This window comes from Truncatella angustata (genome assembly GCF_020726525.1).
Source record: "Truncatella angustata strain MPI-SDFR-AT-0073 chromosome Unknown BKA67scaffold_2, whole genome shotgun sequence".
Taxonomy (NCBI): domain Eukaryota; kingdom Fungi; phylum Ascomycota; class Sordariomycetes; order Amphisphaeriales; family Sporocadaceae; genus Truncatella; species Truncatella angustata.
The window spans coordinates 6,279,750-6,295,647 of record NW_025763382.1 but is presented as its reverse complement, the minus strand read 5'-3'; the positions used below and the strand labels follow the sequence as shown (position 1 = coordinate 6,295,647).

The 15,898-nt window shown below is 46.2% G+C and overlaps 5 protein-coding genes across 5 annotated transcripts; 1 reads left to right on the top strand and 4 right to left on the bottom strand.

The window, feature by feature from the left end:
- Positions 1–158: 158 nt before the first annotated feature.
- Positions 159–2,080, bottom strand: BKA67DRAFT_591277 (uncharacterized protein; the record flags this gene model as incomplete). Its single annotated transcript, XM_046104692.1, has 9 exons — positions 159–530; positions 570–648; positions 723–841; positions 910–925; positions 962–1,100; positions 1,140–1,244; positions 1,426–1,731; positions 1,865–1,970; positions 2,054–2,080. The coding sequence occupies 9 exons, from the start codon at positions 2,078–2,080 to the stop codon at positions 159–161; spliced, it is 1,269 nt and encodes a 422-aa protein (XP_045962392.1).
- Positions 2,081–4,248: 2,168 nt separating this feature from the next.
- BKA67DRAFT_557309 (peptidase S9) lies at positions 4,249–7,038 on the bottom strand. Its single transcript, XM_046102239.1, has one exon. The coding sequence runs from the start codon at positions 6,945–6,947 to the stop codon at positions 4,533–4,535; it is 2,415 nt and encodes an 804-aa protein (XP_045962391.1). The 5' UTR covers positions 6,948–7,038; the 3' UTR covers positions 4,249–4,532.
- A 201-nt stretch (positions 7,039–7,239) lies between these two features.
- On the top strand, positions 7,240–7,425 carry BKA67DRAFT_496257 (uncharacterized protein; the record flags this gene model as incomplete). Its single annotated transcript, XM_046097032.1, has 1 exon — positions 7,240–7,425. A coding segment is annotated over one exon (186 nt), but the record flags the coding sequence as incomplete, so codon positions are not given.
- A 2,073-nt stretch (positions 7,426–9,498) lies between these two features.
- Positions 9,499–11,298, bottom strand: BKA67DRAFT_512424 (heterokaryon incompatibility protein-domain-containing protein; the record flags this gene model as incomplete). Its single annotated transcript, XM_046097473.1, has 2 exons — positions 9,499–10,092; positions 10,261–11,298. 2 exons carry the CDS (start codon positions 11,296–11,298, stop codon positions 9,499–9,501), a joined length of 1,632 nt encoding a protein of 543 aa, XP_045962389.1.
- A 2,523-nt stretch (positions 11,299–13,821) lies between these two features.
- Positions 13,822–15,474, bottom strand: BKA67DRAFT_557303 (uncharacterized protein). The gene is made up of 5 exons (XM_046102238.1): positions 15,133–15,474; positions 14,933–15,071; positions 14,638–14,881; positions 14,392–14,574; positions 13,822–14,337 (listed from the first exon to the last, which is right to left on the bottom strand). Exons 1-5 carry the CDS (start codon positions 15,272–15,274, stop codon positions 14,185–14,187), a joined length of 861 nt encoding a protein of 286 aa, XP_045962388.1. The 5' UTR covers positions 15,275–15,474; the 3' UTR covers positions 13,822–14,184.
- Positions 15,475–15,898: the final 424 nt, after the last annotated feature.

Here is a 15,898-nt window from a genome sequence, read left to right as displayed (position 1 = left end):
ATGTTCTTTCTTAGAGGCTTGTTTCTTTACTTGTCTTATTGCCAATAGGACGTGCGAGCCCAAGTGTCCTAGACTCTTAACAGCCGCTAAGCTGGCCTTGTTCATTCCGAAGACGCGATGCGGGGATAATGCGCGCGGTCTCCATGATCTGGCAATCGTCACCAAACCTCTTTTTCTTTTACAAATCTTGTGAGGGACATCTTCCGACGAGGACATGGCTTGTTGGAGCGAATACGTTCTATTTTTGCCTCGAGAGCGCGCTCGTAGATGTTGAAATCAATGGCATTGGGAGAGTCGGAGACGAGATCAGCCGGTGTCTCCGAAGCTTCAAATTCATCGTGATCGCCCAAGCCGATTACCAAGAACTGTACATTTGCCTCGGTGGAATGTTGTGCGTGGCCTTTCTCACTTGCCAAGAAACGCCGGGCAAGATGATCTGATAAGTCGCGATAGACATTCGCCGCTTCCAAGAGTTCAGTCGTTTTGTCGTTTATCGATTTGCGTCTTGGCCGATCCCCAGCTTGAGGCTTCTTTGTATTTGTTGTGGTTTCTTAGGATGTGCCAAGGACATAATCCGGTATTTCTAACGTTTTTAGTGTCTGCGGCGACTTCAGGTCTGGCCTGCCAACCCTGCTCTTTTCGATTCCACTGAATTTGTTAATTGCTATCATCTTTATCATGTGTTAGACGTCCTGTAGTTCAAAAGCATTATAGTTGCACACATAACTGTTAACATGTGACTCATTTCCGTCGTTGAGGCATGGTTAACTTCGAGTTCGTTAGGTGGTTCTATAAGTTCGGTGGCGTTCTCTTCCTCGGAGAGTAGAGGGTCGCCCCCTTCCTTGGTAACCCACGGATGATTCCACCCTCGTCAGCTCGGCCAATAAGCCATAGATGCAAAAGTGTTACCCTGAAATCCCGCATGCTAATTCGTTAATTTAGATCCTTTTGCAAGATACACTTTATACAGTCGGCTAGAACAGGGTCCTCGTCGGATGAAATCGGAAACTCTTTAGTGCGAATAAACTTATAAATCTCCAGCACATTATTAGGTCGATGAAAGAGGAGTCTGCCATATCTCAGACAATAGAGGGACATATCTATGGACTATATATTAGCAGCCTTGCCTGATATATCACCGTGCTTGGCCATACACAATTCAAGTGGCAAGAAGGCTGGCGAGCCGGCAGACTTGGCCGTCCTCACGTCGTCTGATTTCTCAAACATTTCCGAAACTCTAAAGTCTATAATTTTGAAGCAGTCATCCGAGTTAATAGTAGGTTATCCGGCTTGATGTCGCGATGTACATTTCCATGCGCATGTACTGCCAACAGTGTAAGTGTCTCTTAATTTAGCGCATGTTATAAGAAATTGACGACTGACGGTACTCGATTCCTAGGACGAGGTCACGAAATCAATGCCAACATTGTTCCACAGAATATGGATGGGAATCCTTATCAAGCCCGACTTTTATGATTACCCCCTTTTTACATATCTTAAGCACTATCCACAAGGAATCCTCTTTAGCGTCGTCTAAGACTTCGATTAGGGACACTAGACTCGGGTGGTTCAGCTTTTTCATGATGGCGATCTCTTCGCGTATGAGGAACAACGAGTCCTTTTCTTCGGCAACATCATGACTATTCATGTCCCTCCTATGAGTTGACCATGGTGCCTGTATGCCATAGCCTGGTCTTAATCCGCCTGGCCGATTTACGATGTTTGATTGCGCTCGTTTTCGTAACCGTTATTTGGAGAACTCTCTCATGGCCTGACACCCGTAGTCAGTATGTTTGAATGAGTGTTGTATCAATGGCTCGTACGTATTCGTTGCCATATTAGTCTGTCGCAAGATGCACGGCACCATACGACCCCTGGCCGATCTCTTTTTTGATGATGCATTGATTTATCATGAGTTTCGTGCCTTCAGTATCGTCACTGGTATACTCGGATCTGGCATCGAGGGTTTCCTATAGGAGCCCTTAGCCATCTAGCATCTTGGCACTGTTTGTCTGCACTGGGTACTGGACGGCTCAGAATAGCAGTAACCCACCTTGACCTTACGATGGTGACTCCGCATCCTTTTGTGGTGTCGTAGGAGACTAGAACTGTTGGACGGCGGGTGCTAACCTGATCTTTTCAGTAAAAGACTCGCCGGCAGTGTAAATCTTATATAGAGCCTCCATGCCATTGCTTCTTCTGTGCTCTGGTTCCTCTGCGAAGTTTCTATGTCGAGGTTGTGATAGTACAGCCAACACTCACTACTTCAGTATACTAAAGTAGCTAGTATTAGCTGTACTAATATAACAAGAGGGCTACGTGGGTCGTACGGCCTTCGTTAGTATTGTTCTCGGCCTGATATGTATAAGGTCTAAAGGATAGGACTTATAGATAGCTTCCTAGAGCATGCTTTTTACACTTTTACACAGTTAGTCGTTGGTTTTAACAGCAGCGCATTCGGAGGATAACGAGAATGGCTCGTTATCACTAATTAATACTATTTTAGTCACCGAACTCATGCCTTCCATTCATTACCTAGTGATCAGTCCACGAGTAACCCAGCGAGTTCGTCGCGAGGCTTATATCCAAGGGACAAGACAGTGGTCCTGCTTCAATACTCGAGAATTTATAATCCTACTATAACAACCCTAATCGACATGTGTTACTTATCCTAGATCGCAACATCTAATATATCACAAAATATACTGAAATATACCTTGGTGAATCGTGGCCTCGACACGAAAGCTCTATAACTGCTCCTGCTTTGGCCATAGCCGGAGAACAGGATAGTAAACTCCGAAACAATACCCTGTCCAATGACCACTGCTAGGCACTTTGTTCGTTTCTCGAAAGATTATCATCTCATCTCGCTCTGCCAGGCTTTTATTTCTCTGGCTAGTCATTATTATTAGGTCTACTCTAGGCCGAATATTCGCGCCCTCATGAGAATCACACACGTATACGTATATATGACCATTAAGTTTGCTAGGAGAAAGGGATATAATTGGTCTTATAGGCCTATCGAGTAGAATTTGTTCCTTTAATAAGTGTGAACACTCTCTAAAGACATTTGACCTATCTAGCTACCTTAAAGGCATACAAAGCGGAATGTGAGTGCTTAAAAGCCCTATACTATGTAGCTCATTCTTCTTCATCCTCTAAGCTAACATGATGAGCCGAAAAGCTGCTCCCTTAAGTCCCCGGTATCCTTAACCGGACATGTTCGAATGAGTATATGGGTTGGATCGTCACCTCGGTTATCAACTTCAAAATCTGATAGGCTCACAGCCTCACGCCGCGAGGAGAACGAAAGATCTTCAAGGCTGAGAATATTTTTCTCATTACGTGGATTTAGGGACGGGGTTCGCGGTTGACGAAAGTCCTTTTGAGAGTTTCTGTCCAGATCTAGGCGGTCGCCTTTGGCACGCTTCTTGGCCAAGGGTGAGACCGGCGAGCTGGTGAAAGGCTGTGGCGATCTAAGGGGATTTGTGGCAAAATGAGAGGTACGTGCCGGTGTAGCCTATTCTGCTCGATAAAGGTGTAATGGGTGACCAGGGGGGTTTCGACATCGCCATCATAGAAGTTCAACTAATAATGACTGTGCGGACAATTGGAGATGAGTATTTTATTTCCAGGGTCTGCTGTTCACACCGAGGTCTAAGGTTATATATCGTTAGAATAAACAATAATTTCTTTAATTTGTATAAGAAGACAGAGATTTAGTAACTTCCACATCTGTCGTCAAAGCAAGTTTATAGTATCGGCTTGTCATTGTCTCGTCTACAACTAGCTTCGCGAATGAACATGGCCCTAAAAGCCTGAACAGTCGTGAGAGTACAATGATTAGTTTTAAGGTCTAGCAATCGTACCGCCTCTTCGAAGAAGCAATCGCCTGATATCACGAGGTCACCGTTCTCGCAACCCCCAGTTTGCCTTAGAACCAGCTGCGATAGCAAGTAGAGCATTTACAAGAATTAGAGAACAGTATCTATGCCGGTAATGTAGAAAATCTTGCAGGAAATGCTCCGTGCTAAGATAAGCGAATGTAAGAAACTCCTAGCAAAAATAAAGGTCGAGCAAGTGGCATACTAGTGCATTGTCCGGTGTCACGCTCGTTTAGCTGGCCGATGGTATTACCACAGGCGCTTCTGATAGATGCATTGTCTAATCTACCTTAGGCCTTGGCTTGCGCATAGTGTGATACTTGTTTCCTTGTGGAAGATGCAAAGGCTTAGTACGAACGCACAATTAAACGAAGACTACATATAAGTCATATGTGATTAAGTGAGCCTTTTAAGCTATTACCATCGAAATGCGTTAGTTGAAGGCTATAGCAACTAGCCACCCTGACGTTAGCCACAAGTATGCCACACCCTTTCCTAAGCGTATAATAACAGTTCCCGGAATAGTCGAGGGCGCTTCGCTTAGTCTAGTATACTAAAGTTATGACTATAAAATGTCGTGATAGTGCGCTTTCTCGATAATACGTTAGCTTGATCCCATATCTCTTTCTATTTAACCTTTCGTGTCGATTAGCAGTCTTGTAAGTGCCGCTTAAAGAAACGTTCTTGCTTTCTTATCACATAGGGTAGCTGTATCACCTGGTGGTCGCCGCCTGGGATAAACACCAAATCAAAATCCTTGTCCGCTTTAATCAGCGCATTCACCACCTGCATCGTCGACGCAGGATTGACATTCGTATCCAACTCTCCGACCACTAGCATCAATGCCCCGCTAAGCTTATACGCATGAGTCACATTGGATGATTCCCGATAGCTGTCATCGACGGGATAGCCCATCCACAACTCATTCCACCATAGCTTGTCCATGCGATTGTCATGACAACCCGCCGATGCGGCTGCCGCTTTGTAAAAGTCACCGTGATGCATCACGGCCGCCGCGGCATTTTGACCTCCGGCTGAGTGTCCGTAGCACCCGACTCGAGACAAATCCATCCAAGGGCGTGTCGCAGCGGCGGCACGAATCCATGCGATGCGATCGAGGAAACCAGCATCCTTGAGATTCTTGTAGCAGACGTCATGAAAAGCTTTCGACCGCCAGTTAGTACCCATGGCATCGAGAAGTACCACAATATATCCCTGGTTCGCACGTTCGCGGAGGTTGGGGATACTTTGAAACGTCTTCGGAGTATAGTAGTTTTGGGGCCCGGCGTAGATCAGTTCGAGGATCGGATATTTCTTAGAGTCCTTAAAATCTATAGGACGAACGATGATACCATGTATACCTGTCTTTCCGTCACGTCCAGGGGCCACAAATCTTTCTGGAGACGACCACCCAGCTTCAACAAGTATATCCAGCCTCCTCTGTTCCAAATCCACAATGTGTTTTCCAGTTTGTGCATCGCGAACTACAGTGCGCGGTGGACAGTCGACCCGCGACCAGCTATCGATTAAATAGTGCTTATCTGGCGCCCATTTCCACGTGTGCGAGCCATTACCTTCTGTCACGATACGTAAATCTGACCCATCAAAATTGACGCGCGCCAAGTGGGCGTAGTATGGGTCTTCGCCTGGCACCATTCCGAAGCCTGTGAACCAGATTAAGCGTTTGTGCTCATCGACCGAATCGACAGAACGCATGACCCAGTCTCCCTTTGTGACCTGGTTCTTCAGTTTTCCATCCTTGAGATCAAATAGATAGAGATGATTCCACCCATCTCGCTCGCTAGCCCACAAAAGCTCATCATTTGGCTCCAAAGTTTTGTAGTATAACTTCTGAGCATAGTCCACGAAAGTGCTGCTCTTCTCCTCCACCACGATATGCACGGTTCCACTTAGAGTGATTTCCAACAGTCGAAGATGTCGATGGCCCCGTTCATTGAAGATGAACCGGTAATTCTTGCCATTCTTTGACCAACCAATATTGGTAAGGGCATAGGGATTCCTGAATAGAGTGTCCTCAACGGAAATTTCATGCCGAGCCACCAGGTCAAAGAGGCGGGGTCTCTGCACCTCCACGTTATCACCTGGCCTGAGGTATTGGATAGTGTTTAGTTTTGGCTGAAGCTGGTCTTCGGGTGACGACTCCACCATGTGAATGGCATGCCTAGATGCTGGCTTACACTGCCAGACCACTACATGCCGCCCGTCCGCGGATGGGTAGATGCAGTCATCCTGGAACTTGTTGTCTTCGAAACCATCGAAGGATATCTGACTTTCTATCTCTTCCGTATCCTTGACCCAGATGTTAAAGTCTCGCACAAAAGCCTGTGGTGCTGACTTCGGGTCCACTGGACCTTCACCAGAGTCGAAGTCCTCGGTTGATTTGTCTGTCTCCCATCTGAGAGCGAGACTCTTAGGCAGTTCCTCAATGACAGCAGAAGACGGACTGCTCTTCACAGCAAAGGCGACTCTCTTCTCCGGATTCTCAATGGCCACCCGCCAGATATGATCGACATAAGATTGCTGTGTTTTGACTTGACCTACTGATAGTGTTCCATAATAAGTAGGCTCTCCGGAATTATTGATCCACGAGTAAGTGATTGGCTTCGTCGTGTGATTCTTAAAAGTGATGGAGCTCGGGTGGCGTGACTCTGGCGAAGGAACTTCCTTACAGCCATTCTCAAAGTCGCCTTTGACAAATTCTCCATGCCAAGGTTCAAGCTTGCCATCCTGGCTGTATTGCCAAGTCTGCTCACCGAGCTGGAAACGCATCCACGTACCATCGCGGGCTATGTTGATCCACCAGAACGGTAAGTCATGAGTGCTTACGTTCTGCTCTGTACACCTACTCAATTCTTCCGCGAGCCCATTGTGGTCAAATGCTGTTTGACAAGTTCCTTTAACGCAGTCTACTAGTATGAACTGCGATTTCTCCGATTCGGTTACTCGCATATACCAAAAGGCATCGCCGCCAGGCAGCCATTGTGGAGTGACTGTAGCTTGTCGAATACACGACTCTTCCAAATCCTGTAATTTTCGGTCCATGGTTTGTATACCTGCTCGCAATGATAACTAGTATATTACCGAAGCGGCAAAGGAAAAGTATATTACATGATAGGAAAAGCTCGAGATAGGTATTGTTGGGAAAGAGGGGTATGCTTACAAATGATGTCATAGAGCTTACGTGTAGTTTTACTAAGACCATTTACTAAGGACGATTTAACTAATATAGACAACTAATTAGCCTTTTACGCGCAGTCCCTTTGCGTCCTCCATCATCTCGCCCGGTATCAATTATATCAAAGCAGATCTCGGTAGCATAGACAATTATACATGAGCTTTTATCGTCTCTGGGTTCCTCATTAGCTATTACTGTGGCTCTCTAATAATTGCCCCGCTATCCGAAACGTATGGTCGTTCCATTCTCTACAAGGTTTGCAGCATAATACTTGTCATTTTCAACCTTGTATGCGTGCTAGCTTCCAATTCTGGCAGTCTCATCATTTTCCGTATATTCGCTGGCATTGGGGCTCTTGCCCCTTGCCGCTTGGAGCTGCATCCTTTGTAGATTTCGTACTCCTGATAGGAGAGGAGCTTCTGACCATCTGGACGCTACGGCCTATGGTGGGACTAACGGTCGGACCAACAGTATTTCACCGTGTGTTTTTTATGATGCGGACGAGGCTAACATAACAGTAGTCGATGGTTGTCTCACTCAAGCGACTGATTGGCGGTGGGATTTCTGGGTTCTTGCTATCGCTGTAATGTTTACTTCTCGTTCCCTTTCGGTCCATTTTTTCATCTCACTCTCTCCGCCCCCTCTGCTACCAAATTGTGGTCGAATACTTGGTGATTACTTGGTAGAGCGGTGTTGCTATAGTCGTGACCTTTCTTGCCCTGCCTGAGTCTTATGCTCACACCATTCTGGAGCGTAAAGCTAGCGTTTACGACATATAGCCGGACACCCGAATCTTCGATCAGCGTCAACGGCAAAGAGAAATACCAAGGACTTATCTATTTTATTCAAACCTCCGACCTGTCAAACTCATGCTTTTTCCTCCGATTGTCTTTCTCGCCAGCATGCTGACGTGAGAACTCACAGAGCAGTATGTAAAGCACAAGCTTGATAAAGCCATCGTAGGTGGGAGCGTACAATAAGCACGGGCTCTAATATCTAGCGTTGGATGTTAAACGCAAGGAACTTTATGGCTGGGTCTTTAAGCTGAGGAGTTCTTGTCCCATTATTTTCTTTTGACCAGTGGATGGAAGCTTATGCTTCGTTTATACTGCCGAAGGTACAGTATACATGTGTATGTTGGTCTGGCCGACTTTCACTAGTTTGTTAACGATTTTGTGGGTAGTATGTGACGATCGTGGTACTTTGAATCAGCTACAAAGCTCTCGGGCAACTTGCAGTGCTGCTGATAGTGTATCCTACTGGTGACATTATCACTGTCTGCAGGGACTTTTTATTCGAGCATTTCGAGTCTAGAGCAGGGGCATGCTGCGTTTCCCAAAGCCTGCACTTATTATTAAAGTATAAATATTCACTTCTGAACCTTAGAGTATTATTTGAAGAAGTGTCCAAGTATTTACAATGCAACACATCGCTTGAGTCCCTCCCGTTGGCAATACATGTTTCCGAGCTAAGCTTGGAGTGGGAGAATTTTGCAACTTCCTCAAGCCTACGATACAAGTTGGAGAAATTCAATCGCATGGCAGTTAGTGTGTTGTGACTTACTTTCAAAGATCGTTATATGCGGCGAGAGATGCTAACGCCCTAATCGTGCTCACACCAACTCAAGTGGATGCGTGGCACGGATACGGAATCGAAAGTAAGTAGATTAGCTCGGAATACTCGGGAAGCCGACTTGTCCGATATCATGCTGAGAAGCGCAGTTTTCAGTATTTCCCAGTGTCCACGACTCATTACACTTTGTCACGATTGCGGGGAATAACAATTGAATTTTATGGTTGCTAAGCTATTGTCATGGGAGGAGGATTCCTGGTAGGCCTCACATCAATAGCTACAAACGCCTGAATGCTTATTATGAACCGGTGTACTTCAACCATTCTAGATTCGTTGCTTCGTGCTTATTTACAAGAGTACTGTAATATCTTGCCATTTGGCCTCTTATGCAGAAGCTAAGTATCATTTTTCTGGATCCGCACTATATAGATGAGAGTGGGCTTCATGATGGAATGGTTGAACTCTAGACTACGCTTGGTAACATTTCACAAGAAGAGGGTTGGTTCCGATGCCATGTTTCATGCCAAACGCCCAATTTTCAGGGGTGAGCGGTTGAATGTCGATAGTTGAAGACTGCTAGCGGCTGTAAGAGTGCTTAGCGTTGAAGTAGTAGTCTGCGTGGGGTCGCTAGTGCCCACTAATGGAATCCCAGAATTTGTGAAAAGAATGTTTTTATCCTGAATCAGAATGTTTTGCGGGCTTAATATCGTGTGATATCGGATGTTTCGATGATGTAAATAAGAAAGAGTAGACAACAAGCAAAGGAATGTGCTTCACCCGAAAAGGCCTCAACTACCCGCATATTTGATGACATCAGACAAAATACGCTTCTGCTGGAATAATTTCTCAGCACAGAGAAATATCTTCCTCTTCTAGCCCCCATTCTGTCCATTCCTGGCAATCCTCATCCCTCCCTAATGCTCCTGGACGTCCGTTGTGATCAAGCTTTTCACTGAGAAGCAGTACTGAACCCACCAGTTTATAGCAGCCGGCTCGGTTCAGTCTACGCAATATGAAAGGTGATCTTGTCCCAAATATTATACAACAAACATCATCTACCTCTACAATGTCAGGTGCTAGACCGTAATATCCACGGGCCGTTACAACAAAACTTTTGTTGTGTACATCCTCCATCCTCTTTTCATGGAAAAGCTTAGCATCTTCATACAAGGCGTCTCCTTGAAGTAACTCTTGCTGCAAGAAACGTATGTACGCCGACTCAAGAGTCCTCCACTCCTTCAATCGCCCCCGATAAATTCCACAACGGAATATATCAACAAAAACCAGCAGAGGAGTACATGGGTAGGGTGGTATGATTGAGCTTGTCGATATAGACTTCCAGAGCAACGTAATGTCTTTAGGTGTCGTAGAATTCTTGTCATAACCCATTGCAGCCAGTTTGACGGTGTCTATAATCACCGCTCGAACTTGTAGGGTATTCTGGTCCAGCAGAGTGGGATTATGGTAAGGCAATTGTTGTGAAGTGATGCGCTTCGAAGATCTGTGGTAGTTGTCAAGATGACCGGTATAACTCGCGTAGCGACGAACGTGCCACCGCGGTACCCATGAAACAAATTCCGATTCCATAAAATTGGCGTCATTCTGAACAAAATGCAAAATATCCAGATCTTTGCTAACCTTGAGATACTCGCAAGCGAAACTTTGATACACATGAGAATATGTAAGCTCATAATTCGGCTGCAATATAGGACGAAGCTTGTCAGACTTAGGAAGGCCAAGGAAAGCGTATATTCTATCTCTGTGATCGGTAACATCAAGCCACCTGGCATGATTTAAGATCTCGAGAAAGGAATAGGGTCCAACATCACTGTCGCCCCTGAAAGTGATAGCTTCGTCGTATCGGTGAAGATAGAATCCTTGAAGATGCAGGTCTGACAACCACAACTGTTGAATGTTCGGAAGTTCTAGTGCTCTACGAACATACCAGGTATAAGTACGGAGAAGCTCCAGCCACTTGATACTCGCGTCTGCCCATAGAAGAAGTGTGTCTTCATTAAGTGCTGCTTCCTGGACCACCCAGCCCCGTTTGAACCAAGGCTGTTGTAACAGGACACCAAAGGATTTCCATCCACGATGGAAGAGAAGGAGATCCTCCTCATCGGGAAACGGAAAACTATTGGCACCCCAGCAGAAGTTCGCTTTCTTGAAAACGCTCTCAATCATGTAGCCAATGTCAATGACCAGATTTGCAACGATAGAAGCATGAACATGATCAGACGATCGTAGGCAGATGAGTGTACGAGTCGACTTCTTATATATACCCCCCATCAAGGATACCTGATGACTTTGTTCTTGCGGATCTGCTTGATTGATGCAAATCGAATCAACCCAGAGGGTTCGCGGTTTATTCTTCAACCGGACCTGGCTGAGAGCATCGCGCAAATTAAATGTAATGGGAATGGTCTTGCCATCGCAACTAATCGTGTGGATTTTAAATGCTATACCCCATACGTAAGAGATTGCTTCAAAGTCAGGAATTTCATCCAGATGGGCGGTAAACATAGTACAAATGAGGGGATCAGTGTCCGTATTCGCTGGATGAAGGTATAGGTATCGAGCAAATAGCCCGTCGGGTAGTGGTTCGTACTCATAGCAATGCTTCGTCGGGGTAGTCTTTGCCTCCATCGACAGCATGGACAGTACGGACACGAACTGGGTGTGGAGTAGTTAGTAGTGGGGATAAATGACAAAACAGAGAAGGGGCTAGACTAGATGAAACCAGATATCTGCTTGAGGAAATCCAGAGAAAGTGGGATAAAAGCGGGGTAGGATTGTACAAAGTCCGAATCTATGCGAAACGTGCTATTCAAGGAGACTTGCGGCAATAGGGAGAGTAACGACAAGCTGACAATTCGGACCAAGATTGAGTAAAAAATACACTGAGTGGCCGTAAATATGACGAAGAGGAGGATGACAACGAAAAATGCGAAGAGGCAGAAGAAGACCGGCGATATTGTGATCAAACATATTGTTCTAGTTTCGTCAATGCTGAGGCCCAACTGCATGAGCCGGCAGGCACTGGAGCAGAAGGCCGATGTCAATGGTCTTCTTACCCTAGCATGGGCTGCTAGGATAAATAAAATAAAATAACGCTACGTAGATATTGTCGACCTGCTCACCATGAAGCGTGCGGACACCACGTTCTTAGATTTGAATGAGGCCACATATATTACTATCGGCGTTGATTGATGTGTACGTAACACGTCTGGACTTGTGTGCTCTCCGGCTTGCGATATTGGGGACCCAAGCGAGAGCCACCCGGTGCGCAGCCACGGTCCCCCCTCGACAGAGACAGAAGCCATTCAGGTTATTATAAATCACAATACAGCGGGAGTAGATCTCGGCTGTAATTGCAATTCTTTTCGCTTTGCAGTAATTTCCACTCTCTATTTAGAACTTAGGACTATCTTCTGATTGGATTACACACACGTAAAGTTAAGGCTTTCAAGGTTCACATCTGTCCAGTTACTGTCCAGAATTTCGGCGTTGCCTGCCTGTTCCACGTCCCTTATTGCTAGATGGAAGCTTTGAACTACACCCTATAGTAATTCCTCCACTCGTTATATGCCTTCTAATATACGCTCCTGTGGAATGGCTTCTCCATTCATTTCTTTCCGTACAGTGTGGGCGACAAATAGATCTATTCAGCGCTATCGTACGAAAGGAAGAAGGGATTCTTCCTATCGTACGCGATCTACAGATAGGGGTTTGGCCTATACGGCTACAAGCTTCCGACAGCCACGGTGTGGCTGTAGTGGCTTGCCGTCAGTACGCCGGTAACGAGCTAGACTATACGGTCGTGCGAGACCGCGGATAACCATATTCCAACACATACTATTTATTCCTTATCGATAGTATTCCACAGGAAAATATTGCCGCCAAAGAGCTCTTCCTCGTCTGAGCCATCGTATTAAAGCTTAGTCTTATATTGATTGATTTGGTCCTAACCTAGGCAGTGATCTTGACAACATCATTGGCATTCTAAGGTTGAATCTCGCCAACATCCTCAACAAGCCTGTCTCATATAATCAAGATCTTTAACACCTTCTTCGTCGCTGTCAAAATCGTTAGAATCAAGGACCGAGATCACTTCGGCGATATCCGCGTTGCTTAAAGACTCATTGGGGTCGGCCAGGGAATCTTTATACTCGGGCACCGACGGCAAGGCCCTCTCTGAGTCTGAGTTCATATCTGATTGCGAGCTCGTCGCTGACATTAAGCTCTAAAAGACAGACGATCCTAATAGCGATGGCTTTTCCTTTGCGCAACCATTTGAGCAAGAGACAAGACCCGGAAAAGCCAAAGCATATTGGCTCAAAAAGCGCACATGGAACTGAGAGCTAAGGCAATGGCTAAAGCCAGACAGATCCGTCGTCGGCATCAGCCGGGTTGCCTTGGAGCAGGGTAGAAGACTAGTGACCAAAAGCAAGCCAAAGTTCAGCTATCCTCAGGTCTAGGCGAATGAGTTCAAGAAGAGCAGACAGCATAGCGTTGGAACGGAACAGGACCGCTCGGCTCGAGGAGTCATCGGCTAGCAGGCCAACCATGTACTCATTATTAAGGGCAGTCAATATCTATCTGTTCCCGACGCCCATATGCAGTCGTCCACACCGAGTTTCAACCACTTTTATCCCTCCGTCCATAGTATAGCTCTATGCTTTTATGCACTCCTAAGTCCAGTCAAGGGGATTTAAGGTTGGACAGAACAAGGGATAAGCATCCGGACACGAGTAGAAGTTGATTACGGAGTCCAGGAACAGGGGTGGCCATGTTGACTGGCACCGGCGCGTGCTGAAAGTGCCTCGTGCTAGAAGCGCGATTCTGTCTCTAACCCAAGCTTTTAGAATGCTACTTGCCCAAAGTACCTTCAGAGTAGTGGCGTTTTACGACACATAACTGACACACCGACAACAGACAATGCTACATGCCATGCCAGGAAAGCCACACCCGTTGTTAGCTATATCGCGATGGAGTCGTTTATGCGTTCGGTGGTTCGAAGGATATAACGCGTCGCGTGTAGGACGTTGGGGGTAAGCCGACCTAGCCATCAGCGGCAGCAACCTAATGTATCTTCGCTTATTGTACTTCACTGACTGGCAGCGAAAGGCAGGCTCCTCTGAAGTAACCACACACAGCACCAAGTTCAGCGTCTCGGCCTGTCAAATCACAACCCGACCGATGCCCCTCCCAGATATCGAGAGGATCACTATTGCACCGTATGAGTGTATCACAGCTTATCACGTAGTCGAAATGTCTGCATAGGAGCACTAAGGACCTGGGATGGATAATAAATTGACCATCATCATCATCATCATACTACTATTATTACTAACCCTTCGTCCAGTTCCTTTATTTCACTCTTGGCCGATTGCAATTAACATCCCCCTCATTGAGATGTAAGCCAAAAGAACTTTTCAATTATACTACTGCAGTCTAGGCCCACGTTTCGGAAACCATGGCCTCGAGGGCAAAAGGCAACAACGCTAGGCTTCGTCTTATCGCCAGCCCACATTAGGTGAATATTTTTCGGGGGCGCCTGGTACGGTAACGTCTGGTTCTCCTCCCACTTCGTGTTATTTTGTCCCTCTCGGTAGAATTTACGGCAACACCTCGATCAGGAGGTAGGGAGAAGCCCACGTAGAAGTAGATACATATCGCAATATACTAAGATCGGGTTAGTCCATATCAGCAGACATGTATCGGAAATGTTTTGCCTACCTCTGTCAACAAAGCCATAAGCGCGAAGAGAACCGTAGAGCCGACTATTGGGTTCCATATGGATGTATGATACTCGAGCAGCCCATTGCCTACGGAGCTGTAGTAGTTGGTACCATAGTATAAAAGAGCGTAGACGTTTCGAGCGATAAGAAACGGTGCTGCCACAAGGGCACCACCTAAGACCTGGGATTAGAGGTACAAATTCAGCTGTTGCATTTTGAATTGAGTCATCTTTAGCGTACTTACTGTGCGGCTGCTTGCGTGGTATTCATGTCGATGACTCCAAAATACGAGCTGTGTACTAAGAAGGCCAAGCAAAATAGCGCCAAATGCAGAGTACCCTGTCAATTGGAGTATTCTTGCGATATTTGGCTGCGAGGTAGCCATAGAACTCCCAGTAACGAGTACTATAATGGCAAACAGGAGGGCAATACGAACGAGTTTGGCGAAAGAAAGGATGCGGTTTTTGTCGCTCAAGTTGTCAGTCATACTGCGAGCGGTGTCAATATAAGTATAACTCATTCCAAGCAGACTCCCTTACACAATTAGAACGAAACCGAAGTTTACGATGAGCAACGGGATAACCCCGACATTGAGGAGTATGGTAGCTGCAATCAAGAGACCCTCACTCGTCAAGTCATAAGCCAAAGCGATAATGACTGGACCGCCAGCAAGGCGCACTTGGAAATCATCAGCAAAGGAATAGTGTAGCCAAAGTATGATTCAGCTATCCGTGCTTACTAAGGCTTAGAAGAATAAAAGGATACCACGCAACCCTCGGGCGTGTGGGCCAATTGCGGTGCACTAGATACACGGCAAGCGGCGCGATGGGCGCGTAGAAGACTGTCTCAGCAATGCCGAGAGCAGCAAGAGGTGGAAGCATATCGAACAGTTGCGATGTATTCGATAATTGATGTTTCTGGGAGCCGAAGGCCGACTTTTTGATGATTATAGATGGGGGAGACGGCGCGCGTGTACTTAATATGCGTGATAGGTGTTGTGGAGGTTACTAAAAACCTTGGCTTCTTGGAAAGACAACGAGAAATCTGGGGTAAATAGGCAACCAATTTGAGAAAGACGCACATGCCACCATAGGTTGGTCCCAAAAAGTTCCTCATCTCTGGTACGTGTCCCAAAAGCTGGTTGTTTTCAATAGATCTGATTCGTTGTGTCACGTACGCTAAATCGCGCAAAGTGTCTAATCTTGGTTACGGGGGCCTAACTGCCTTATTCATAATTTGACAGTAGGGTGGTTCCTGCCATTTGGAAGTACCTGAAATGTAACTATATGAAAAGCACCTGACAATTAGCTTCCCTATAATCTTGGCAACCTACAAATGCCACCTCTACATCTATCGAATCACTAGTCATGAGAGTGGGATACCGAGTGCTAGGCCATCGTTTAGCAATGGACACAACAGCCGGTGGGTTTGGATTGATCGCTCGTAGCCGGGTAAATCTGATGGATCGCTTGGCACACATTCGTGACAGGCTGATAGATGGCCTG